Here is a 27903-nt window from a genome sequence, read left to right on the forward strand (position 1 = left end):
CTTCAGGTCAGGTTGGTGGAAAGTGAAAGTGACAGAGACAGACTAGGATTGTTAATAATCAGGGAAGGTATGATTACTCGCAGACATTTGAGAAACAAAAGGGTAATCGGAGACAATAGTGAAGAAAGTGAAACGATGGATGAGGAGATGACGCAGTTAGAAGGCGTAATTATAGGTGAGGGTGGGGAAGATTCAGAAGGAGAAATGGACATGCAGTGTGGTCAACCGACAGAAGGGGACACAGGCGGAATAAGTGAGAGTAGGGGAGAACAACTGACGAGTGCTGACAAAAAGGGGAAAGACGACCAAATAGATATGCAAGCGATAATGTCATGTGTTACCGCTCTAACGCCCTTTACATGTGATGTTGGTTGGGTTCCGGTGGCAATGAAAGTCTTCCTCAGGGTCGCTATACGGGTCTTGGATTATGAGACAAAAGGTAATACTATTACACCTACACACATTACAATTGCTCACTGGTTTAATATATTATATGCAGAAACACGTCTATCCGCATGAATGACCGAACCAGCACTCCTTTAGAAGCTCGGAATATATCGTTGAGTGTTGGGACATTAATTCTCCCACCCTCGCAGATATATTCCATCATTGCTTCTGATTCGATCATTCAAAAGGAAGGCGGGTATTACAAATTTAAATCCTCCAATACCCTTCGTACAAGTTACATCTTCGAAGCCGCTGGTCCAGCGATATTCTCAACGACTCTTGAGACCTCGCTAGACCACAGCTGCAAAGTGTCATATTACAAGCGCTAAGCGGCCTCCTTTACTCATAATGTATGTATATATTTTTGCTTCACTTAACAACTGACACTATGGCGCCACTATTAAGTGCCGCAGGGATATAAGTGTCAGTTGTTTATAAGCCGCTTACACCAAGTCCTACTCTTAATATTCCAATTTAAGCACTAGCTTAAATTGGACGACTTCACATGTATGAAGGAGATGTTTCGGGAGAATAGGAAGGAGAGCAATAAAAGAATGGAGATGTTCCGGGAGATTAGAGAGAATAGGAAGGAGAGTGAAAAGATTAGAGAGGAATTTAGGAAGGAGGGTGAAAGGAGAGCAAAGGAATTTAATGAAAGGTTGGAGAACATATTTATTGTACACAAGCGCGAGATGCTGTCATCCATGAATCAGATCGCGAGTGACGTAGAACTGAGGACAGATCGGAAGATTGAAGCAATGAATAGGGAAATTAGCCAAATAACAGAGAGTACCAACGGACAGTTTCGAGCACTGACTGAGAAAGTGCAGAATGATAAAATTGAAATTACTAACAATTTTGAAATCTTGAGACAGGAGGTGACAGCATCTCACGCTCAGCTGGCTAAGCAGTCTGAGAAAGGTGTGAGAGGGTAAATCAATGCGAGAAACGAGTGGTGGAAATTGGACAGGCTAGCGGACATATTAGGAAAAGTATGATGTTGTCAGTAAGCAATATGATGAATTGAGGACGCAAGTTGAGCTAATGAAAAATCAGAAACGAGTAGAAAGTAAGAGTAATGGTGAAGAAGTTCAATGTATGGGGATTACTAACCGCCAATCGGATTCTAGGATTGAAAAAACCCTCTCAAGCTCAGACATCATGATTACTCATGTTAATGAACCAGTAAGTAATGAAGTTTCATGTAATGGTTCTAATCCTCACAATGACGTCGACAGTCAGGAGAAAGTGTGGAGTGGCAACCCTGGAGAATTTGTCAGAGGGATCCTCAGTCACCCTGTAGATCTCGCATTACCAATATCGAAAACAAACCGGACCAAAACGCCCAGGCACATTTGAATTCCTTAGGTGAATACATACAGATCAAGAATATTCCTCCACCGCTTCAGTTAGCTGTAGCGCGGCAATCTTTAAAAGGCATTTCAGTCATGATGTGGGCTGATGCTAACTGGGATCAAATTAAAACGTTTGAGGGACAATTGCGGCAATTTTTGGGTACCTGCAACTTTCACCATTGGTTTATTATCAATTACGCAGAATATATTGCCCCATTGGTTCCCTTACTAAAGAAAGGTGTACGCTGGAAATGGACCCACCACTACATACATCCATTAATTTTGGGATGCAATAATGCGTCTATCTTCTAAAACCCCATTCCATACCTCTGACAAATTCACATGGCATTGGGTGATGAACTGAATTCATAATAAGATAATAATTGTTAAGATAGGTATACGGAATAAACATGATCTGTTGTTATAATGTTAAGAGTGGAGCGTCCCCATGAAGAATGGATGAGGATTGGAGGTATGTATGTATGATGAGGAGGGGAAAGGTGAAATCCCCGTAGTGCTTGTGGTTACTCATATAATTGCAGTCTGGTAGCTCTAATAATATCTGTTGAGAACATCGGTGATTTGAGATCAGTTCAGTATAGGGAAGCTAAGTTTATCATCAGATGAGGGAACTGAATTCCACCCATATCCTAAAAGTGTATCGTCGGAAGAAGAAAATTACGGAAGAAAATATTAAAATAGTATCATCGAGCGAGTGAGTGGAGAGGGATAAAAGCGTGGAAGGAAGAAGGGACAGAGACATTCTAAAAGTGAAATCATCAAAACAAGAATGTGAGTGGTGATAGATAATTGGCCTGAGAGGCATAAGGAAGCTGCGCTGAAAGCGACGTCGCCGAAAATTGAGTGTAAATTTAAATGTAGGTGTGGGCGTCGGCCCTACTGAGGAAATAATAGTTGGTTAGAATTGTCAAAAGGCGAGTACGGATAGGAGTGTAAGTGAGCTATTGTGATGTAAGCGGAAAGATTCCTGAAGCAAAGACTGTCAATCACTGAGTGTCGATGCTACCCACCTGATGTAACTGGAGTAATCCTAGGAGGATGATAGGATTATAAGGATTATCATCTGAGCTTGTGAAATTTTATTTGTAACATGGGGGCGGTCCATTATATGTGTAAGAAGTCTTGTATTGTTTGATTTTAACTTAAGCGTAATTAGGTACAAGAAGGGCATACGTGAGTGTGTCATTAAATCAGAGAAACTTCTTTCATCATGTGTTTCGGAAGTTACCTGATTTAACGGGGGAGTTTGTAACCGTACGCATCCTTCATGGATATGTCTTATTTGTTTGTACGTAATGATTAAGTTTAGCTGTTGAAATAAGATGCTCCGGAGGGATCACTGTCCTCTAAACTGGCCTTTTGTTACTAGGGGCTAAAGGGAGGTCAGCGAGTCCACTGCACTNATCGGGAGGTCAGTGAGTCGAGTGAGTACAAGATCATTTAAGAGGACAGTGAATAAGTGTGAACTCCAGGAGCATTATCAAAGAGATTGCGAACTGTTAATAAACGCTGATTTATGTAAGTGGATTTCAAAGAAATATTACGCAATCTATCGAGGAAGAGAAGTTTCTACATAGGATAAATAAAGTTAATTAATCAGAAACTTACGAAACTGAGTGAGATATTTCATTTCCTAAGAACCTGTGCCTAAGTATTAACCGATCCAGCCTACATCCAACACCTGTGTACCCCTGAGATACAAGACTCATGACCGTGAACTTAGCCGAGGCACTACACAGCGAGGAAGGTAGCATGTGGGGTGGGTGTAGCGCTAATCCGGTCTCTCGGGCCAGCTCACAAATCGTATGGCGTCGATCACCCTCCAGTAACGCGGTAAGAGCATACACTTCTCCTTCGCTGACACTAGGATGACCTGGCCAACACATGTCTGCCACATTTTGACATCCCTCGTTGAAGGCATTTACCCACCTTGCCACTGTTCTGTAAGGCAATGCAGATTTCCCTCTTGAAGACCTTGATGACACCGTCGTGCTGTATGGCCTCTGGGACTTTCAATCTTTATCCAACTCTGTTTTTCCTGTTTCGAAAACATCGTGACAACACTACATTAGACCGCCAGATAACATGAGGCTCTGTTCTTCTAGTCACTGCACACGCGCGCGATGTGGGAAGGGAGAGTTCATTTGCCCTGAGGTAAGGTAGGTATGTAACAAATGTGTGGTACAAGCGACATTATTTGGTTCCGTTGCATGGCATCTCTACAGCAGTGTTGCCACTATTAAAGTTCCAACCCTGGTACATACATTGTAAAATCATGTTATCTTTTGAACACAAAAAAGATTCATAGGCTCTTTTCTTGCACTTGAAAATTAAATCAGCAACTTCTTTAGGAATCATTTTAGCCTACTGTGAACAGTGGTCAAAATATGTGTCATTTGATTTTACAAACCAAAACACACAACCACCACAATGCCAACAGATACTAGTGATCCATCACTTCTTTGGCTAAAAATACTGCATTCACACTTAAGGTCAATTCACTTTAATAAAATATTGGTTTCTGGCAAACAAGCAGTGATGTCCTTATATAACTTTTCTTTCCTGGAATAAATTAATTAAAACATTTCTACCTGAGGAAGATTAATAGTTTTACTGTTCATGGCATCTTCTCATCCAATACTATTTGTGAGACAAGACTGTGAAGTACATACAAAGCTTTTGTATCAATATATCTGGTAATTTTCTTTAAAGCATGGAGATTTAAGGAATTTCTACACTATGAATAGAAATCCTTACATTCACCAGAGAACGGTATAAGATGAAGTCATTAACTAAATTGTGTCATAAATGTATGCTGTAGTTTCCACTATTCTCCTACCTTCATCAATCTCATCATCTTCATTCCTATGACCTTCTGTGTCATCAGTGCTTTCTGCATCACATCTACCACCTTCTTGAAATACAATACCAATACTACCCCCAACACCCTCTTCAGACTTTTGTATTTTAGATGCATCCTCTACCTTCACGTGTGTGCGCACACGCCATCATCTGTCTCTTCAGACACCTCAGAATCTGTATATGTATTCTTAATAATATCCTCCTATTCTCTGCCCTTTGCACTAGTTACATTTTGTTCTGTAACATCTGTTTTCCCTTTATTCTCTTCTGATGTATGTCCAGCTGCAATGCCTCCCAATTCCAAGAATTTATTCCACTTCTGCAAGCGTTGCTGGACTTCAGCATCTGTTTCAGCAACCCTGAAGTAAACAAGAAAGCAGGTGCACAAACCTATAATGCAGTAGACACTGGAATAACTGAAGGGGCCACTGCAAAAATGATGTGGCTCCAGTTTCAGCTGAAAGTCAGTTTTATATTGTTTTTAGTGGAAGAATGGTGACTCAATTGATTCATCACACTGTTACTGTGAATATGGGGCCACACAGTCATGTCATATTAAACGAGTTCTTGTTATTTTCTGAAAGCTTTTCAAAGTGGAACCGAATCCTTTTTCCACTGGACCCTTCAATTAAAACGTGAGTGTATTTACACATAAAAGTTTGATACAAGAAACTGTAAATAGTGTCTTAAAAATTGTGGGTCAATCCGTATCACAGTGTAGCCATGTTATCTTAGTGCTATTAAAAGTGTTCACTTTCACCAGCTAAAACAAATCTGTCATTAAGAACAGCCTTCTGGGATGTGATGCCATGTACTTGGATAGACAGGTGCGAAGATTTCGCAGGAACCTGCTGCTTACTTTCAGAGCAGAAGTGTAAAGTGAGGAAGGAAAAATGGTGCATGAAATAGGGAAGGGAGGATAGGAACAAGACACAAATACTGAACTGGATGTGAGGTTCTTACAGTGGTGACTATGAGGATTATGGTCTTCTGAGTCATAAAACTGCGTACTTTGGAGACAGGCCTCTTTGAACTTAAAGACTGAGGTGAAAGAACTCTAGTACTGCCTGATCAATTTCTATATTATTTATCTTACATCTCCCCTAGCAAATACGAGGCAAAGAGAATGAAAGAAAGGTAACAGAAGAGACAAAGGATTTTATATTATGAGATATGAAGATTGATTATACATCAGAACTTTATATGAAAACATGAAATGTTAGTAGTCAAAATGAGTTCTAAAATTATTCAAATTTCATATCAGAAATTAAATATGGCAAATTTAGAATGTTTTAAACTCTTTGGTCCAGACTCATCCATCCTGAGACACATTTCTTAGCATTTAAGATCCAGTTTATGACATACTGAACGGAATACTTACTTATATTTAGTTTTACCATCCCATGTTTCTGCCGTTATCTTCCTCTGTCCAAACCAACGTCCATTCAACAGAGAGACACAGGCATCTGCTTCTTCAGGTTCCCTGAACGTTATCTGTGCAACACCCTCAGGATGCCTCTGAAAAAATGTTTATTTTGTTAAACAGGTAAGATCTTCATCAGCAACATGGTAGCAGAATCCAAAGGTTTAACACCATTAATATCAAAACCAGCCACTGGTCATGATCCTAAGCTAGCTCCGTCTACCTTTCACCCTCAACAACCATCTCCCCAAGCTCCATTTTAATTTTTATCATCCCACTCCTCCTCAGTCTTCCAAGCAAATGTTTCTCAAGAGGTTTTGGTATCAAAATTCTGTGTGCATTCCTCATTTATAACAGAACTCTCTGGTAATTTAAATAACAGCATACTGCAGTGAAAAGCTGGAATCTTAAAGTGTATCAGCATACTGCAATAACACATTTGAAAAAAATGAGTCTGTTGAACACCATGTTATGAATTTATTTACATAATATATATAATATCACTTCTGACTGAGAAACTGGATACTTGACTTACATCGTAAATAACCACTCGCCTTACATCACCACATTTTGAACATTCTTCACGTAAATCTTGCTGGTATTCTAATAACAAGGACACTTCTTTATCAAAGACTGCTGGATCAAATAAATTCTTTACAATGACAACTTTTTCGTGTTTTGATCTTTCACCACGCAGCTTATCCGGACGCCAGTCAAATAATCTGCAATAAATAATATATTTTAAATAAAATAATATATTAAAGTTTCAGGAAAAAACCTGAAACAAAGAGTTCCAATGGGGAACAATGACACGTTCTTGTGAACACAGCAATGAACTTTCCCCTTCCAATTCCACAGAATGCAGGTTATCTGACTAGATGGGCAACTACTGGCACCTCACAGAGTCTTTGCTCCATTTAGTTTTGGAGTAAAATAAATTATACAGCACTTGTATACAAAAATATATCAATGAACTTTAGCATACTTCTTGTTACAATATATTGTGCACTCTTATTTAACAAAATATGATTAAAAATTGATGTTTGTATGTGAAATGTGTGGTTTAAATGATCAACATTAAAATTATCCCAAAATTTCGGTGGAAATTCTATTACCAAATTTTATCCACATTTGTCAAGTGGGTTCTGGAATTGAAAGGAGAGGACAAACAAGATGGATGAATTTAGTACTTATCATATTGTATACACAGTGCCTAAAATATATGTATATAAAAGAAAATGTATTAAAAATTACTAAATTAGGCACTAGTATTTTTTGCTGGATCATTTACATTTCAAAACTGCTGGAAAAAATTAATACAAATATCTTATATAGTAGAGGTTACTCACTTTTCTTGAATTTTCTTTAATTTCTCCTTTTCCTTCTTCTTTCGTTTCTTAGGTTTCAGACTGGGATCATAATTTCCCTTCATCTGGAACTTTGCCCTTTCAACATGCAGCTTATGGCCACGAAGATCATACCCATCCAGAAATTTCAAGGCCAGTTCCACAGATTCTATCTGGAAAAGAAATAATTCCCATTTGTACATCAATGAAACAAATGTCCTTGGGGCACTGAACATTAAAGCCAAAAGGGCAAAACTACTGCTCTGTAAAGTATTATCTTCTGTGATGTAACACCATGTAATCAAGCGGAATTTCACAAATGTTTTCAAGGAATACACTGCCTCCATCCTATAGTCAAAGCAGCGAATAGGGTAAGCCAAGCACAAAGAACTTGGTTCATACACAGGCATATAAGGAGCCTAGAGAGATACAACCAACAGAAGTAACTAGCAATAGCCCTCACAAGGGCCATATTTCACAAAAGTGGAGAGATAAGAAATGGGAAGAGAAAAGTCGGAGAAGTGATAAATCCTTCTCTGTATTCAGAGGGTTTGAAGTTCAAATTATGGCTCTAAGACTTGCTATCCTGAGATTTTTCACAGTTTTCCTCAGTTCCTCCAGGAAAATGTTCTGGTAGTACCTCAAATTAGGTCATGGCAGTTCCTTCCATGTACTTTTCAAATTGTCACTCACTAACCATCCTACAATTTGAGTGTATTATCTGAGCTACTGACAGGGCAATTAAATAAACCACAAGTGGATTCTGGGAGCATCTGTATGTAAAGAATAGTGAGCCAAACTCTGCAAATGAATGGACCATAGTTGGGTCTACTGCCATAGCACATTCACCTCTGTGCCTAGGCAAAATGCCATGTGCACGAGGGGGGACCCAAAAATAACCGGAAACGACCTGTTGCGCGCGCATGCTTTGTAGTTACGAGTTGTGCTGCTAGGTGGTGTTAGCTGGGGGTCTCCCGCGACTGTTAGTGAGCTGGCGTCAGTCTGAGTTAAGTGGTTTGTCTGTGGTGCTCTGTTGTGTGCGTTCCTGTTTCAACCCTTTGGCGATTAGTGAGATGGCCGACCAGAAGGAACAAAGAGTGTGCGTGAAATTTTGCTTTCTGTTAGGGAAAACTGCACTTCACTCTTCAAGTCGCGGCAAACATTCACGCGGTTTTCTCTTTGGTCATCTCCGAGCAAGCGAGGAACAAATTTTGCAGACACCCGTCTCATGTGCAAACATTCGGTTAAAATTCGCTGGACCGTGCTCCATGAGATGTTCGTTTCCTCAGAAAGTTGGTCAATGGTCTTTCGACGATCTTCATCAATTTCACACACACTCTTTGTTCCTTCTGGTCGGCCATCTCACTAATCGCCAAAGGGTTGAAACAGGAACGCACACAATAGAGCACCACAGACAAACCACTTAACTCAGACTGACGCCAGCTCACTAACAGTCGCGGGAGACCCCCAGCTAACACCACCTAGCAGCACAACTCGTAACTACAAAGCATGGGCGCGCAACAGGTCGTTTCCGGTTATTTTTGGGTCCCCCTTCGTATGTGATAAGAGACTAGACCTGTACACATGTTTTATGCACAAATAAAAAATGTGATCAACAATGGCTGTCATCGGTGAACAAAAACAAATTCTGTGGTTTTAGTCTGCAAGTGAATTATACTGACCGTGCGACTGCTGCTTGTCAGCGAAGTTAGTGCCAACTTTAGCAGATAGAGGGTGTCGCATGGTCAGCGCAATGAACCCCCATGGCTGTTAATTTCGGTTTTCTAGACCAGAGTCACTATTTCCTTGAAACAGCTCCTCAATTATCCTCACGAGGTTGAGTAGACACCATTTCAGACCCACTACTTCTCAGAAAATCTGGTACTGCCAGGACCTCTGGATCTGTAGCCAGGAACTCTGAACACTAGACCACAGAGGCGGCCTATCATCAGTGAACACCCATAATAATCAAGCCTTGTGATTAAAACAAATTTGGCTTAAAGAACAGTTTCATATAATGTTTGAATGCACCAAGAGTCAACCTACAGAACAATCATGTATTCTCAGTTTTTTATTGCTAGTGGGGTGGGACTAAGTCCCTTGTACTGCGGCCACTTCTGGCCTATTGTACCAGCCCCAGATGATAGGTGAGGGTGATTGTGGAGCAATTGGTGGAATGAAGATTGGCAGGGGAAACTGAAGTACTTGGAGAAAACCTGCCCCAGCACCACTTTGTCCACCACAAATCCCACCTGACCAGACCCGAGATCGGACCTGGGCCGCCGCAGTGGAAAGCCAGCGACTAAGCGCTTGAGCTATGGTGTGGCCTTGTCTTCTCAGTTAGTATGCAATTTCAGTTTTTCCTCAGAAATGGTGGTGACATTCAACTTTGGACTGTATCTTAGAATGCCTCAGTAATACTTCTGCAACAGGAGCATTTATAGTATGTTTTGGTAGCAGTTAAATACAATTTTTCTGGGGGGTGTTGATTATTATAGAAATAATTCCAGCCCCAATGTATTTTCCTGTACCAAAAAACTTCTCTTATCCTAATTAAGTATTCAAGAATATTACTGTAAGCCTTAAAAAAAACACAATACTTTTCCAGGAGTTACAAACAGTTTTGCTTGATCCCCGAGGGTATTTTGTCCCACAGTGGGCTCTTGAGCACATAGTATTGAAAGCACCCCAGTTTCTCCATCAAAAAGGCAGTGGATTTTTATGACTAACTACTACTGGCTTCTCAAAAGGATTCTGCTCCATGAAGTTCATTAGATGTCCTGTCCAAGAGATGGAGAGACTTGTGAATTATATTTATGGATCTGTGAGTTTTAGTACATCTAAAAAAACATGTTTACCTTGACACATAGCAATACATTAATGATCTGGAACTCTAACACGTTTCTTCAGTATGTTCATTCTTATGAAATAACAATGTTCAGTCACATGAATTTCTTTCAATGTACAGAGAAACAATGTATACAGATTTGAGTCAATGAAAACAAGTTCCCATTTCAGACTGTGACTCATTCAGATTCTAATTAAAGCAATAGGGTAGCGTTTATGGCCAGAACTTTGAATATTACTTGGTGACATTCAACTACAAGCATAAAAGTGTCCTAGCTGAAAACCAGTAAGAAGTTGAGGAGACTGGAATTCTCACTGCCAGAAACTAAAACCTTTGTTTGCAGTCAATTACACTATATTTTTTAACTGGAACGAGTATTACTCATAAAACCACTCAAGTCGATAATGTGCCTTTTATTATTCCAGAGAATCAGACTTCTTAATGTCACTTGTAGCCGAGATAGCTCGGTCGGTATAGTGACAGGCTTTGTGCTGGACTGCTAAGGAAACACAGTCTGAGACTCATCAGGGGAAAGAAACGTTTCTCTTCTCTGCAGTTCTCAGGGTTACCTTGGCCCACCTAGTCTCCTATCCAATGGGTACCTGGCATTTCTTCTCTGGGAACAGTGGCTGTGACATGAAACAAACCACTCACCTGAACCTAGTGCTCACGTTAAAAATGCATAAAGTTATACCACCTTTCACGCACGTCTTCATGGTGTGGTGCTTAATTAAGTACTGGGGCAACTTTACCTTTACTAAACAGACAAATCATAAACTTTATTTATGTCTATAACACTGTCAATAAGTCAACAATTATTACACATACAGAGACAGTTAAGATTATAATCAACAAATTAACAAAAATGAAATCTGAATTTAAGTAATTGATAACAACAGCAACAACAACAACAATGATGATGACAACAACAACAACAATAACAACAACAAGAATGCCTCTGTAGGACTTGGAAAAGTATCAACAGGAAAGCACACTTTATGAATTACATCTGAAGCTACTAGTTATCTGTGGAGCCATTTCCTAAGAACTTAAAAGTCTTACTGCAAATTCCTGCAATACTGCTTGGCTGTAAAAGCTTATCATTTGTGGCCAAGTGACCTGACTATATTTAATCATTCCCTTTTCATATCCTCTCTTAGTCATGAAAGAAGAACTTCTAGAGGAATGTGACAGCTACTTCTAGAAAGTCCAGGGACAAGGTAAAACCACTACCATTTCCTGACACACGTCATTCAAAACCCAAATTATCATGTATTAATTAAATATATTGTAACATGTTTGCAATCCAGAAGAGTCACTGCTATGGAAACGCTAGAATAGACCGTTACAGAGGAGACAACAATTGCTCCATTGTAGTTCTAACAGGAGTCTCCATGGTTATAACAAAGGGTTCGTTGCCTAACAGCGGCCAAGGTTATAAAAGCCCAGCTTCGACGAGAAGTCTTCAGTCTTCATCGGGCCAGCTAAGAGGCCAGTCTTCATCGAGCCGACTAAGGAGCCAGTCTCCGAACAGCCAGCTAAGAAGCCAGTCGTGATCAAGCCTTCGGAGAAGAAAGTCTCGGAATAGCCGTCTAAGGGATCAGTCCTGGAATAACCGCCAGAAGAGATAGTCCAGCATCGCCGAGTTATTGTAAGCAGTGATCGCAACACTGCGGGTGTAAATGATTGTGTAAGCGTGAAGGACAATAAATGTTCTACGGAATTTGAGGCCTACGTGAACTTATTTGTAGCGTGACAGACACACAAAACACGCTACAATATGTATAACTGTTACTACTATCCACATGACAGATAAACTGAAAGATTTTTCCTGCCCCTTCAGATGTCATATCAATTTATTTTATTAACTCAAAAAATTGTTATGCTTCTTCACAAAATTTTATCTTCACAATTGAAGAAATATGAAAATCACAGGTACACGAGAAACTGGTGTTACAGAGAATACTGAGTTATACTAAAAAAATAAATAAATAAATAAAACACAATGTGAAGTTGTTCCTGTGCTTAATTATTTAAGCACCATGCTAAGAAAGTGTTTGGGGAATGTAGGTAGATTGGCCCCAGTACCAATCTGTACACTGTGAAACAGATAAAAATCTCTTTGCCTGCCAGGAATCGAACACCAGCCACTGTTATGCCCCGAAGGTTATGTACAAGTAGATATGTTTTTTTGGGTAATTTGGAATAAGTGAATCTACACTTTAAGATTAAGAAATAGAAATAATGAAATGTACCAGGAAGCGGGAGTTTGCAAAGAAGTATAACGCCTGTAATGAGGCAATCGCTTTGTAATCAGATGTTAGCACGACAGTGTAATAACACTGACACTGAGGAAGAGGCTATGAACATAAAGAACTAGGACATTAGGAAATCGCTGAGTTGGAGAGGGCGGTAGACCTGAAAGAGCCAACCCCCTTTCGATAAACAGCCAATGAGTGGGCCACACCGACCGAAAATCACGTCAGGATGGGCGGGTGAATACACCCCCGGGCCCAGCGAGTCAGCAAAAAGAGAGCACAAAAACACTGGAGGGATCAGAGGAAAAAAATCATTATTATTAACTGTCAATAGAGGCGGCCGAAGGCTATCGCCGAGAGAGAGATGGCTCCGAGTAGAGGTTGGCTGGTGGTGTGTGCCTGTTTCATCAGTACAAGTAAGTGGATAATATTAAAGTGCAAACCCCAGGGAGAGAAAGTGAAGACTAGATGGACTAGGTTTACAGAGAGAGAGACAGAGGTATAGGATACCCAATAGCAGGGTGACAGGAGTAGAACTAATGTGTGTACTACAGGATAATAACCCAAATGTAATGTGAACCGACAAACGTCGGCAAATTGTGTATATAAGATGTATATAATGATATAGATGAATAGAATAGGATAGGAATGAGGTGTGATGTTAATAGAACCTAGCCTTCCCTCAAGTGTTATCATCCTCCCTGACGACTCCTGCATCTTCCCGAATCCTTCAGGAGAATTGCAAACTCAAGCCAAGGCGGCAGCTACGTCAGTTAATAATTTTCCTGAGCCCCCCCGGAGCAGTACAATTTGGAGACAGCGGTGGGATTAGCCAAAGAGAGTTAGTTGACGGAGTGTATTAGTATTGTGTATTTACCCACCCCTGTTGCAGCGACAGTACAGCCATAAAGCACGTGTCCAGTTGCTATACAGACTTAGATACTTACGAAAATTAAGCAAAATATATTTTTATTAAACTTTATAACATTTCCTTAAAAATACTGTAAAAATCAAGTGCAATCTGATCTGATAAGACACTGGATAGAAGTTCAAGACGTGTAAAAATTGTGTACACAGAGACAAGACACATATGAAAGTAGAAAGATTAGTTAGGCAGAAAGGTACCAATATTTAAGAGGAACCTCGTAACTCCCACCTTCAAGGTGGAAAACAATGGTGACAGCAGGTTCCTATTAAAAAATTAGTATGCACCTACCCAACTAAATGATGTCACATGTTGGAGGACTCCAATCTTTGACATTCACTGCCAAGGGCACCTCAAATCTAATGTATATGAAACCAATATATTACTAATGTGTGGAAGATGGCATTATACAAGGCATGTATCTCACAAATTATGCAAGACACATTCTTATCTTAGCAACCATCAAACATTATAAATTGGAAAGAGAGAGGATGTCATTAGCCAGAAGTCCATTCATAAGAAGTACCACACAATTTTAGAGAGCAGGCTATGCAAATTCTCAAGAATGCCAACTTATTTCAAGTTATACAACATACGTGGCAAAAAACGGTGGCTCACGAGCCACATGTGGTTCTTTTAAACTGCTAGTGCAGCTTGTAGAAAAAGCATTAGCAAATCTCCCCCCTTTTTTTAAATAAATGGATTAAATACAGAAAATCTGTTGCACGGGAACATGTACCGGAACACCTATGCCATCCAACTCACATTCACCTGCAGCAACTCCTGATTGCTATCATACAGAACTCCACTTTTGCATGTTTGGCTACCCTTGTTATATAACCTATGACCCATATTCCAGCAGCTTATAATCTGAACTTGTGGCATTTGGGAGGTCAAATGTCACTTCCTCATATAACACTGCACTGAAGCAGTTAATCTCTGTGGACAACACACATGGTAACATTACTCATCAATGCCTTAGTTCCTACAGAGAAAATCCTGAAGTTTCAAAATGTCCTGAAAAGAAACCCCCCCTAAAACATTCAAATTCAGCCTAAAATTATCCATATAGCAGAAAGGTACACCTGGCGTCCAACAAGCATTCTTCACAATGAAATCAAAATCATGTATTAGTTCTCAAGAACAGTTTATCACAAAAAATTGTATATATTTTAAAATAATATATTTAATCTTAGAGGCTTTTTCATTTTTGTGACAGTTCAGTGCAGTAAACACAAATGACATGTATGATGAAATTTTTATGACCTGTGTAAGCTCTGAAGTTCTGAAGGCAATGAAGAGTCATACAGTGATCTTCTAAGTTATGACGCTGTGTAGCCTTGTGGGTGCACATCAACATTTTGTTGGAACAAACTGCCTTCATTTCTAATCTGAACATGGAAGCAGTTATGTACCTTCATAATATTAATTTTCCTCAATTAACTTCAAAACTCATATCTATTACGATGTTGTACAAAACAAACTTCACCAGAAATACCTGACCTCAATAATTTACATTTTTTGTTTTTATTTTGTGGGTTTAGCTTAATGGGGGGTGGAGTACAGCTGGGTCCACTCAGCACGGCGGCCACTGATTGGCCTATTGTACCTGCCCCGGGTGATTATGATGATGAAGAATTTGGTGGAATGACAATTGGCAGGGGAAACCGAAGTACTCGGAGAAAACTTGTTCCAGTGCCACTTTGTCAACCATAAATCCCACTTGATCAGAACCGGGATCGAACCCGGGCAGTCGTGGTGGGAAGCCAGCGACTAACTGCTTCAGCTATGGCACCGCCTATATTTTGTGGGTTACTTAAATAACAGTTTCAGTATTTGGCCTATACACCATCAAATGTATGAAGACTGGTGAATTGGGCAGGATTAGGAAAAACGTGATCATGGCCTAATCAAAGGTAAATCCCAGAATTTACCTCTGGGGGCTGTGGAAAACAACAAAATACCTCTGTCAGGATAGCCAATGTGCAGCCTGAAATTTAAACCAAGCACCTTTTGTAACCGTTCTTTGGTTCTAGTAGCTCCAGTAGAGAAATTCTACTCCTCTCAGGCTGTGTTGACTGGCCACGACTTGGGTGGTTAGTGGGGCATTAGGCTCAGGAAAGTCACCCTCAACACCAATTAACTGTCTAAGTTTTTTTATTCAGTCAGCACTATATAAATGGTAACTGCACCGTAGTGACACACTTCGCAGATTAGTGGATGTAGCTTCCTTACTGTTTACTAAGACACACACGTTAATAGTCACCACAGGCTATATTTACGGGGAACAGAACATGCGTACCTCCGGTGAATGTAAATTTCAGAGTCCTCTCGTCAAGCAAGCTCTGAATGGTAAATATTAGCCCTGGTTACCCAAAATTCGGGCAAAGGACCTCCCACTTCAGATTATGATTGGCTGGACTGGGCAGGCTGGGAGGTTGCTTAACTTTTCTCCTCCAATTAGAAAAGCGAATATCCACGAGTATAGAGTTTAGGGGTGAACTTTGCCACCTGCTGCTTGGCTGTCAAATTTGGATTTTGGGGTAGCAGAAAACGATGCTGCTAAAATTATGACTTCCCCTGTCAAGTTTAGAATTTCTAAAGAACTCGGCCTTGTGTTACGCATTAAATTGACTGATTTACGGATGGGCAGCTGGCTCCAAGCTTGACCCAAGCCACTTGCTGCATGTCTCAGGGTGAAATTCTCAAATTTGTGAGACGAAAGTGAGGAATTTCACAGAACCCTAACCATACACAAAACATCAACTGACCATACCATAAGCTGGAGAGTTACACTTTCAAATACCAGTCCTCCAGACTAACAAGTTTGGTGAAGAGTTCTGAATGTCAGCTATATTTATACTAAGATACTAATCTCAACAGAACAACAATGTGCACTGAGTGGTGCTGCTACCTACATAAATATTTTAGCAAAAGTGGGAACTCTCATGATGACTCAAGCATACAATCTTCTGTTTCTCCTTATAACTGCTTTCTAACATAAATAACAACAGAACGGCAAGCCACAAACTATCACATACAAGAATCTGCTGTAGAAAAAGAAACACTCCGTGGCCTATAGTCTGCAAGCGAGCAATAACAACCGAGCGCCTGCCACTTGGCGAAGTTAGTCAAAACTTTTGCGGATAGAGTGTGTCACATGGTCAGCGCAATGGATCTCCATGGCCATCAATCTCAGTTTTCTAGACCGAGGCCACTACTTCCTTGAAGCAGCTCCTCAATTATCCTCACGAGACTGAGTGGACCCTGTTCCAGACCCACTACTTGTCAGAAAATCTGGTAGCACCTGGAATCTGAGCCGGGACCTCTCAATCTGTAGGCAGGAACTCTGAACACTAGACCACAGAGGCGGTCTGCTACTTAACCATACCATAAATAAATAGACGACAGATATTTCGCTATACCACATATAAATAGAGTTATTCCAGTTTCTTGTTCAATTTAAAATTTACTATAAAATTTGAGTCCACAAGATGATTCAAAATTTCCATCCTTATTGCATCACCCTGTATATAAATGTAATCTACTTGTTTCCTCACTGGTTATTTCAGCTCATATAATCATTCTGCCAGTGGCTAGGAGAGGCCATGATCTTGTTTTGGTTACATCACTGGATGAATCAAACTCAAATATTACTAAATGATCTCTTATGACCTTTTTGTGTGTAAAATTCTCTCTTATGAATACCATCATATTGTATGCAGATTATGGCCCAATTTTGTCGGTCCCTTACATGGTAACCAAGATTTTTCTTTCAAGAGGTTGAGTCAAGTTTCTAATGTAGTGAGCAAACTGAGATGAGCACACAGTATATACAAATAACACAAAGTGTTGTTTATTTGTATGGAGGTTTTATGAGATATGACACCATGTGCTCTCATAGATGTCTATCAAACGTTTTTTGGGAAGTGCTACATCCATTTCTTGGGTAGAAGCAAAAGCCGAGCAGGCAAAAATTGGTACTGATATAGGGGGAGGGATGCTCTAATGGAGCTCAGAGTGAATCAGTACACGTACCTGACGGGTAAAAGAACTGATATACTTACTCGGGACTATCTGGTGAGACATCTTACAAGAGAGTAATCTTCACAGTCACAGGCGTATGATCCTTAAACTTTGCATCATTTTTACAGGCTAAAAATCTGAGGATGCTGCAACCCTGGCCACAGAAATCCTGTCATATCCAAACTTGATAGCTATCCCAGTGGATATCTTTGTGGAGCTCTAATTTTGGTGACTGAAGTGTTAGCATACATGCAGCCCCTAAACACAACTACAAAAGTTTTCCTGACCTTCAGAATTTATGTTCATGACTATCCTAACATCATTCTTGTGTTCAATTCTCGTAACTCGTAAATCGTCATCAAAGAACAACTTAAAATTGAGTTACTATTCCACTGCTTTTAAATCAAGCAACAATACTAAATCTGCTATGTATGTCCAGTACATAAATTTAAAAATAATTACAAATGCATTATGTTAGTCTTCTAACTTAGTTTCTTATCTCATGGTTATTTAATAATGCTGTCAGTACAACAAACATCTCTGATGGCATTGCATGTTCATGGGTGGCACCAGAGTATTTCTCCATGGTGGCAAAAGGGCCTATGCACCAAGAGAAGGCAGCCAGAGAGTTTATTTAGACATCTATGTTCAAGCTGTTTAAGACTGTTCTCACTGATCACTATACAGTATAAGAGAAAAATAATTTATTAAAAGATTCTTTTAATTTTTGCTATTAATACTTCCTTCTTTTTAAATTTTGAGCATGCTTCCAAAATGTATGGGTGATGGGGGGGGGGGGGGGGGGATACTTTTTTTTTTTCTATAATTTTTACTTTNCAGATTACTTCCTTTTGTCATAAATCTTATGATCTTGCTGTTTTAGAACGACACAATGGACAAACAAAGTGCTTAAAATAGGATACCCTAGGGCAGGATGCCATTCTGTTTCTTTCCCACCCCATCATCCTCATAAACATCTAACTTCTTTGAAGTGAAATGTTTATGAGACAATAACACCGTTTATTTAAGGCTAACAAATGTTTGTGTAACTAAACTAACGCTGTGCTAGCAAAACTAACAGTTCAGCACTGCCAATGCTGGACTTGATCTCCAGCCAGTTTCACTCTCCTCCCATTTTTTTTCAACCTGCCTCCCTAAAATCCAACTTAATGTTACCTTTCCATCTCCTGCTCAGTCTTCTAAGTGGACATTCATGTTTACTTAAGGTTGACAAATGTTTCCTTAACTAATCCACTACTTCTGTAGCAGAAACTGACTGACCCACATCACGGAGCTGAGCCCTTCTTAAGAAGCCACCAACTGTGCAGTTACTCAAGAATGCCTGAACATTTTATGGAACACTAAGGTTCATTATCATGTTCTCAAAAGCTCTCCACTGGTCCCTATCCTAAACCTGGATCAATCGAGTCCATGCCACCCCATCCTATTCCTCTAAGAGCCATTTTAATATTAGCCACCAACTTACGTCTAGGTCTTCCTAGTGGTCTCTCTCCTTCTGGGTTTCCCACCGAAATCCTATATGCATTTCTCTTAATCCCCATTCGTGCTACATGCCCTGCAAATCTCATCCTTCTTAACTTGATCATTTTAATTATACTTGGAGAAGAGTACAAGTTATGAAGCTTCTCATTATGCAGTTTTCTCAAGAGTTCAACAATACTAATACCTAAGCCCATTATTGAGCATGAACCTGAGCCGGTTCCATCCACCTCCCACTATTGCAACCAGTTTCCCTAAGATCCATCTTAATGTTTTCCTCTCATCTCCTGCATGGTCTTATCAGCAGACATTACCAACTGGTCCTACCATCACATTCTATGTGAATTCCTTTTGTCTCCACCCATCACTCTGTCCTAAATGTCACTGTCCAAATAATATTACTACTGAAGAAAGCAGTCTTCTGGGATTTGGCACCGTGTATATGTGGTGTTAGCCGACGTTTCGGAGGAACGTATCGCCTCCATCTTCAGGGGAGAACCGGTTCTCATGGTCTCTTTGCTTGCGGATTTCTTATATTTTTCCTTCTCCCCTGAAGATGGAGGCGATACGTTCCTCCGAAACGTCGGTTAACACCACATATACACGGTGCCAAATCCCAGAAGACTGCTTTCTTTATAGTCACCACCGTGAAAGCCTCAAATCTTACAATATTACTACTGTCCTGTATAAATCATAAATAACCTTATTATGTAATATCCCAAACAGAGCAGGAACTGGAGGCAGGCATGAACAGGCTTTGTTTCAGAGGTTTCTTCTTGAGGACACCCTAAACAGTGCTTTAAGATGTCATGACTATTGTTCCCAACAATGACACATGTAGGAACAAATTCATGAGATTGCATTAAAATAAATTTCGTCTACAATATGTGCTGGTCATTCCTCCTGGGCTCTTCTGCTGTTATGGTGTGTCTAGCTGTTAAGAGCCATTTCCACCACTGGTAAGCAGTACATTCCTCTGAAACTCTGGTTAACTTCTACCAGACTACGAGACACCACACTCCAGATGACGGTTTTCCCTCAAGTAAAGATTAATGCAGACTACAACACAGTTGGGTTGATATATTAACTTTGAATCCAAGAACTTTTTGCAAGACAGCCAAATGAAGATAACTGCAAGGAAGTGGAGTCTGCGGTTGATTTCTGTCCTATTGCTTCCAAACTCTACATGCACAACTGTGTCAGCCAGGAGAAAGATTAAGAGAAGGTGCGAATACAAAACAGGATATGGAAATGGAAGAACAAGAGAAGAAGACTAGAAAGAGGAACAGGAGATGAAAGAAGAATAGAGGCAGTAGGAGTAGATAAAGGTGGATATGAAGGACAGAAAGGAAAACATGAGATGGAGAAGGAAGAACAGGAGGTGGAGGAGAAGGTGATAATGAGGACAGTTGATGGAAAACAGGCCAGGATGAGAGAAAGAAGATGGGGGGATGGGAAAGAAAGAGGGAGAAGAAAAGAAATAAGGAAAAGGAGTAAAAGATAAGTGAGTAAATGTAAGATAAAACACAAAAAGACGAGAGTGGGAAGGAAACAGGACAATAACGAAGAGGAAGTGATGGCTTCTTCCTAGTGCCTTGGGTCAGAATGGAATATATAAGCGATAGCCTGCAAGTAGTATGACCTTTACACATACAAGATGTCCATTCATTCATACGATATGAGATGCCGATAAAATAAACAAAAAAAAATATAAATACAATTTTGTCTTCAGAAGATCCTTTGTATGTAATCCACTTCACGGTTGTGCGTAATGGCATGTGGAAAGCAAACAGTCCACATGTGGTTTTTATTTGGCGGATCTCTTTATTTCTCTTTTTTCTGTTTGTTTTGTGCCTTCTTAACTGATGTGGCTGTGTATTTGAGAACAGGTGTTCCTCTGGAGCAGTGTTCCGCAATCGGTGTGCCGTCACAAGGTGAAAGGTGTGACGCGAACTTTAACCTAATGTAAGAAATTAATTGTCGAATTTAATTAGTTTTATTTTATCCAAGTTACCGTGTTTAATATGCTTGTATTTTATTCTCAGTCACTGCACTGATTAAATAAGATGATGCTTGTTTATTCTTTATTACATGCCGTGATTTTTTATGTACAGTAATGTTGTATTCTAAGAAATTAAACGAAAATTATTTACTCACAGTTGTTGTTATATCACAGTTTTCGTTATTGATTTATTTTTATTTTTCTCGCATTTACACGGCTTCTTTGATATGCTTGCCGCATGTTCTGTGTACGTGCTTTTCCCTAAAACTGCAGGGATTAGCAAGAGTTTCCCTGTCTTTTATAACGCTATTTTGTTTATCACGAGGAAAAGTGTTAACGCGAATATTTGAACTTAATGAGGAGGTACGTGCATTTTTGACTGTTGAGGGGCATGAGTACGCGGATTTATTTGCAGATGATGAATGGGTATGAGGGTTGGCATATCTTTCCGATATTTTCATACACTTGAATGAGCTGAACAGAAAGATGCAAGGTAGGAACGAAAATATTCTAACTAATATGGATAAGATACAAGGATTTGTAAATAAGCTGAATTTGTGGATACAGAGAATTACAGATGGGTCATTTGAGATGTCCCCGACTGTATGTCCACTTGCTGACGGCAATAAAGTGGTGATGGACACAATTAAAGAACATTTAGAAATGCTGCAGCAGAAATTCAATAAGTATTTTGGAGAGAGTGTACAAGATTTCGTCTGGGTTCGTGATCCATTCGTTGCGAATTCAGAACATCTTCCGACTAATATACATGAGGAACTCGCAGATTTAAAAGCAGACAGAACATTGAAACTAAAACTTCTCGAAGTGCCTTTGGATAAGTTTTGGTTGGCAATAAGGAGTGGATACCCGGCTATCTCCGAGATCGCAGTTAATGTGTTACTGCCATTTTCAACTACGTATTTGTGTGAACTGGGCTTCTCGACGTTAACTGAAATTAAGACATCAAAGAGGGAGCGGCTCAAATTCATCGACGAAGAAATGAGACTTGCGTTGTCAACGATTCCACCACGGATCAGTCAACAATTCTGCCTTTGTTGGGTAGGCAGTTTCCTAGGTAGCATGCGTTCTCATTGCCCGTTGCGTAGTGATGGATATATTATAGTCCGGCTTTCAGGTAGCATGTCACAATATTAATTTGTCATAAGAGCAACTGCAATAATACTGCGAATTACACATAACACAAATATTTTGAGAATCCTTAGTTGCAAGATTTAATAACGCACGTAAAGAGAAAACGAACACCTGAGGCTGTTTAACAATGAGGTACTAACAGGAATATTTCATCCCATGAAGGAGGAAAGAGCAGCAGGCAGAGAAAGTTCAATATCGAGTTTCATTATTCATGCTTCTTGACAAAGATTATTACTTGCAGAATGGTCAAATCGGAGAGAGTGAGATGAGCCGGGCATGCAGCATGGGACATACATAAAGTCTTGATAGGGAAACATGAAGGAACGAGACCACAAGGAAGATCTATGCATATATATGAGAGGCCAATATAAAAATTAATCTTAAATAACCAGTACTGGATTCATCTGGCTCAGGAAAAAGAAAGGAGTGAAAAATTCTTTAGTAGCTGAACTACTAACTTCTCCAAAAGCGGCCTCCGTAGTCTAGAGGTAACGTTCCCACCTCATGACTCGTAGTACGCGGGTTCAAATACCCGGCGGAGGTCGTCGAATTTTTAAGGGCGGAAAAATTCAGGGAACAAGTCCTCCGGGAGGGACTTTAAGCCGTGGGTCCCGTGTCGTAGCTTTAAGGCACGTAAAAGAACCTCATATCTCCAAAGGAGGTCACTGAGCCAAATTACGGACGTTTCCCGCCCAACAGCAGTCTCTAATACCTCTGGTAGATGGGGGAAGCATTATAGATACCTCTCAGCTAGTAGAGCCGGTCCCGCTGGCTGGGCGGGACTGATGGTAAGCACCAGTACCGGTAGGATATAGAGACTGGTAGAAATCATAGAGGGAAGCACAATGGACCAATACAGGTCTAAGCGCATGGGGAAACCCACCCTCTCCAATAACTAACTAACTTCTCAAAAAGGACGCAGCTTCATGAGTATGTAAGTTAATTAGTTATCCTTTTTTTTTACATTCGCTTAGTGGGGTGTGGAGTCCAACTGGGTCCACTCGGCACGGCGGCCACTGATTGGCCTATTGCAGCCTGCCCTGGATGATTATGACGATGGAGAATTTGGTGGAATGAAGATTGTGTAACCGTTCCACTGCTACGCAACTTAATTTAATGTAATCAACTTTATTAATTTGAAAGCTTAATTGTTCAAAATGAAATGCAGTTAACAAGGGTAGTGAGACATAGGTCAATTCTTGTATGTAAGAGTAAGCGTCTTCTCACGCTTACAACAAGAAACAGGAAGACACCCGTCAAAGGTTTATTAGTGGAAAGCTGCGTTAAAGAATAGGGTAAAGAAATCTTTTGTAAATTCAATACTTGGCAGTTTGTACATGCCATAACTTAAAAAGAGTGAAGTTTTTAGGGCCCAAGCGACGCTTAAGCATTTGTCACTTTCTGACAGAAATACGTTGGAGTCAAAAATCCTTAAACGCTTGTAAGCTTTAAGCGGAGTGGAGGAATATCTAATTAAGATACTCCTATTTTTTAAAATTAGCCAATCACTAAAATTTAAGGGTGTGACAGGGCAGTGACGCTGGTGAAAGCAGGAATTGAAGGTTTGAGGAAGCGTCATGTTTTAGCGTCAGTCGGAAACCAGGGGTCGTTAGAAACAGACGTAAATTCGGAAACCAGGGGTCGTTAGAAACAGACGTAAATTCGGAAACCGGGAGTCGTTAGAATCAGACGTAAAAATTCGGAAAGCTGCACTCGTAGAATTAGCCGCAAAAAGTTACACACCGGGCTCCGAAGCAGTTAGACATAAAAGTTACTGACACTGAAACTGTATCAAAAGTGGTTAAACAAGTGTTCAATATAATTCGTCCAAACTTGAGATGTGCTTGTGATTTGTGTTTAATTTATTCCCTTTCTAAGTTGTGGCCCGTTCAAGGCTCTGAGATAAGAGGTCCTCAGCTCTACCAAATCAACAAAACCCCCTCCTTTAAAAATAACCCTGAGATAAATTTAGCAACAAGAAAGAAGAACCTACTAGAGGCGACCCAGCGTGTGAAGAAGGAGGAGGAGCAAGAAAAGGGCGGTAAGAATTGGTAGGGGAAACCGAAGTACTCCGAGAAAACCCACTCCAGCGCCACTTTGTCTATCACAAATCCCACTTGACCAGACCCGGGATCGAACCCGAGCCGCCGCGGTGGGAAGCCAGCGACTAACCCCTTTAGCTACGGCGCGGCCTAATTAGTTACTTAGCATAGATAAGTAATAAAGCTTTAAATAAAGCATGTATTAACAAATGAGAAAAGTATACGACATGTATTTGTAATTATTTTCTATATAGTAATACCCATTCCAATTGGAGGTTTAAAAAATGAACTGATGCCTCTAATATTAGTGGCACCAAAACACAGAAGAAGAGGAAATCTGACAAAAGGAATTTTACACATGAAATAGTGTCTCCCAATGAATAACCGAATCATGTTGTGTACACACCTCAGATACTAAGGTATTCACTACCAAATTATATGACACAGCTGACCTCTTTCCTAACACTTATGTTTGTTGTTTAATTTGTAATATAAACTTACAAAATAGAGATGACCTCAATTCCATATGAGAAGAGAACCATTCATGTTTGTTTTTTTAACTGTATACACTGAATTTCAAATTAATAACTGTTATTTACATTTTATAACAAGTGTTTACCACTTTATGACATCACACCTCAATGTTCTTAAACACTTATACGTTAGTCATCACCAATGACATATAATTTTGGTTACTGAGAAAAGAATGCTGCCTAAGGCTAGAGTTGTGAAACCTGTTTTGAAAGCAGACATGCTTCATCCTGTAGCTTGAAGTATAAAGTTACATCCGGACTTATCTTCATTCCACCAATTGCTCCACAATCACCCTCACCTATCATCTGGGGCTGGTACAATAGGCCAGAAGTGGCCGAAGTACAAGGGACTTAGTCCCACCCCACTACAAATAAAAACAAACTCCGTGGTTTTAGTCTGCAAGCGAACTATACCGACCGGGCGACCGCCGCTTGTCGGCGAAGTTACTGCCATAAATACATTAAGTTTAAAATCTTTCTCTATGGTCATAACGAAGTTCAAGTGCTGCTGCAGCATCTTCTAACCGTTAAGTCTGGATCTTTGGTGTGAGCAAGGCAAAATGAAAGTAGGAGTAATGCAGAAAACATGCAACACAGAATTGTGGGCATGTGTTATGTTACAATTATTTTATCACAAAGTCTCATCATAAGTGTGGGGGGCACAGGGTAGCGTAGTTGGTTGAGGCACTATGCTACAAGCTGGAAGTTCGCGGGTTCGAGTCCCAATGAGGTGATTTTTTTTTCAATTGACCTATAATCCTTCCAACCGCACTATGACCCTGGGGTCGACTCACCCTCTAACAGAAATGTGTACCGGGAATCGTCCAGGGGGGTAAAGAGCGGCCGGCACGTAAGGCTGACAACCTTACCGCCATCTGCGAGCCGACTGTCTAGAGAAAATGTGGGAGGCTCGACGTCTCACAACCGTATGGTCTTCCACGGCCTGTTACAGTGATAGCTTTACCTTTTACCATCACAAGTTTGGGCACGAGACAGTCTACAATTAAATATGTTACGTTGTTGGAGCTGAGGTCTGACAGCAATGACTACAAACAAGTAGTAGATGGATGTACAGCCATGCAGTCTGGTAGGAAGCAAGCAAAATTTGCTCTGCCTGCCACATGCTTGACTTATTCTTCAACCCTGAAAATGGAGACAGCCTATTCTTCCGAAACACAGGCGAACTTCTACTGTGGACTACGCAGTGTTATATCCCAAAGGATGGTTCTACCTAAGCATATCATATTGGACACAGATGTCATTTCATATTTGACAAGAAAACAGCCAAGATGCATTAATTTCACTACAGGATGTCAGAATACCTCTGAAACAAATGAATGTGACTCGGACATCATACATAATGTTCAGCAAGGAAACCTCTGCTGCCCTCATATCCTGTCTCTTTTCACCGCAACTTACTTCCGTTTCCTTTGTAAATGTAACATTCCACAGTCATGAGGGCAGCTTATTCCTTAAATATTGTACAGACACTTTCTGATACTTTGGAATGCAGCAAACAACACAAGAGTAGATTATAGCAGTAGAGAAGCGCTTTGAGGACTCCGGGATACATCTTTCGGGTGTATAAGAGAAATTAAGAAATTACAAGAAAACTACAAATTAAAAAAACACACATATACAGGGTGTTTCACGACTTTAGGGCATAACTGCAGGAGGTGATTTCCTAGATCTTTGTGATCAAAAAAAGTTCATATAAACATGTGTCCGATTTTGGACGGTTACGGAGTTATGACCGTTTTAAACTCAGAATAGAAGGTAACGATCTCGCGTAACGATCTCGCGTTGCCACCTTCACATTGTAAACCAGTTCTTTCATCCATCCCCACACACAATAATCCAGCGGGCTTAGGTCTGGAGACCTGGCTGGCAATTCTTCGCGTACTCGTGCGTGGACTGCGGTGTACCATACGAACAATGCCTTCTTCACTGAAGCCTTCATTAACACCACGCTCGGCTGCAATACGAACGCCGGGAGTCTACCGGTATCTCGCAATGCCTGGTAAACTCCAGTAAACACTCTCCGGTTCGGTATTCTACGATTCGGAAACCGTTGCTGATATTCAGCTACGGCAAGAACTGAGTTACCGTCACAAAACCCGTACACATAAATCATATCTGCATACTCCTCAAATGAAAATGTAAATGGCATCGTGAACGTAACAGACGCACAGAGATGAGAACTGTTCTGAACACCAGTAGCCGCCACGCTAGCCGTGGCCTTACATACCAACCCACCACGCCCTAGGTACCTCTCAAATGTCGAGATAACGAGAACGCTGTCTGTAGCTGGCTAAAAACAGCGACCTGCCAGATGATAGACGCGGTTCACACGAGGGCGTGTACGGGAATAAAAAAACGGTCATAACTCCGTAACCGTCCAAAATAGGACACATGTTTCTAAGAACTTTTTTGATCAAAAAGACCTAGGAAATCATCTCCTGCAGTTATGCCCTAAAGTCGTGACACACCCTGTATATATAACAAATTAAAGAGTAATAAAAATGAAACTGCAATGAACCACAGACAGGATGAGCGCCAACAGGATAAAAAAAAAAGACCTTAAGATATCAATCAATAGCAAAAAGATGTCTGGAAAAAATTATATGATGGAAGGATTAACTTTTCTAATATCAGTAACACGTCTCAACAGCCCTAGTACTGAAAAGACAATATACAGCACATATTAATTCTTTTATAAGATTCCGTGGCTTTAGCTCGTAATCGAACTATACCGACCGAGCGACTGCCGCTCGGCGAAGTTGGTGCCAACTTTAGAGAACAGAGGATGTCGTGTGGTCAGCGCAACGAATCCACATGTCCGTTAATTTCGGTTTTCTAGACCGGAGCCGCTACTTTTCCATTCAAGCAGCTCCTCAATTATCCTCACGAGGCTGAGCGGACCCCGTTCCAGACCCACTACTTCTCAGAAAATCTGGTAGCGCTAAGAATCGAACCCGGTACCTCCGGATCTGTAGCTAGGAACTCTGCCCACTAGACGACAGAGGCGGTCCCTTTCTATTGTAAGCCAATATAAAATACAATGCAAAAAGTGATTTACACCAACTGCTGTTTCATCAATAAGCAGCTATGTACAGCTTAAATGCATATTCGGTGTTTATAAGTTTTATCATCATGCTGCACT

General features: G+C 40.4%; 1 protein-coding gene across 1 annotated transcript in view; it reads right to left on the minus strand.

The window, feature by feature from the left end:
* Positions 1 to 3850: 3850 nt before the first annotated feature.
* Positions 3851 to 27903, minus strand: part of LOC111866202 (HIV Tat-specific factor 1 homolog) — a 47498-nt gene continuing 23445 nt past the window's right edge. The window contains exons 5-8 of the mRNA XM_023854929.2: positions 7458 to 7627; positions 6644 to 6830; positions 6067 to 6203; positions 3851 to 5044 (exon numbers count right to left, since the gene is read on the minus strand). Coding sequence (XP_023710697.1) covers positions 4888 to 5044; positions 6067 to 6203; positions 6644 to 6830; positions 7458 to 7627 — 651 coding nt within the window. The 3' untranslated portion in view covers positions 3851 to 4887. The remainder of the gene's footprint in view (positions 5045 to 6066; positions 6204 to 6643; positions 6831 to 7457; positions 7628 to 27903) is intronic.

This window comes from Cryptotermes secundus, unplaced genomic scaffold (assembly GCF_002891405.2).
Source record: "Cryptotermes secundus unplaced genomic scaffold, Csec_1.0 scaffold682, whole genome shotgun sequence".
In the NCBI taxonomy this organism is placed as follows: domain Eukaryota; kingdom Metazoa; phylum Arthropoda; class Insecta; order Blattodea; family Kalotermitidae; genus Cryptotermes; species Cryptotermes secundus.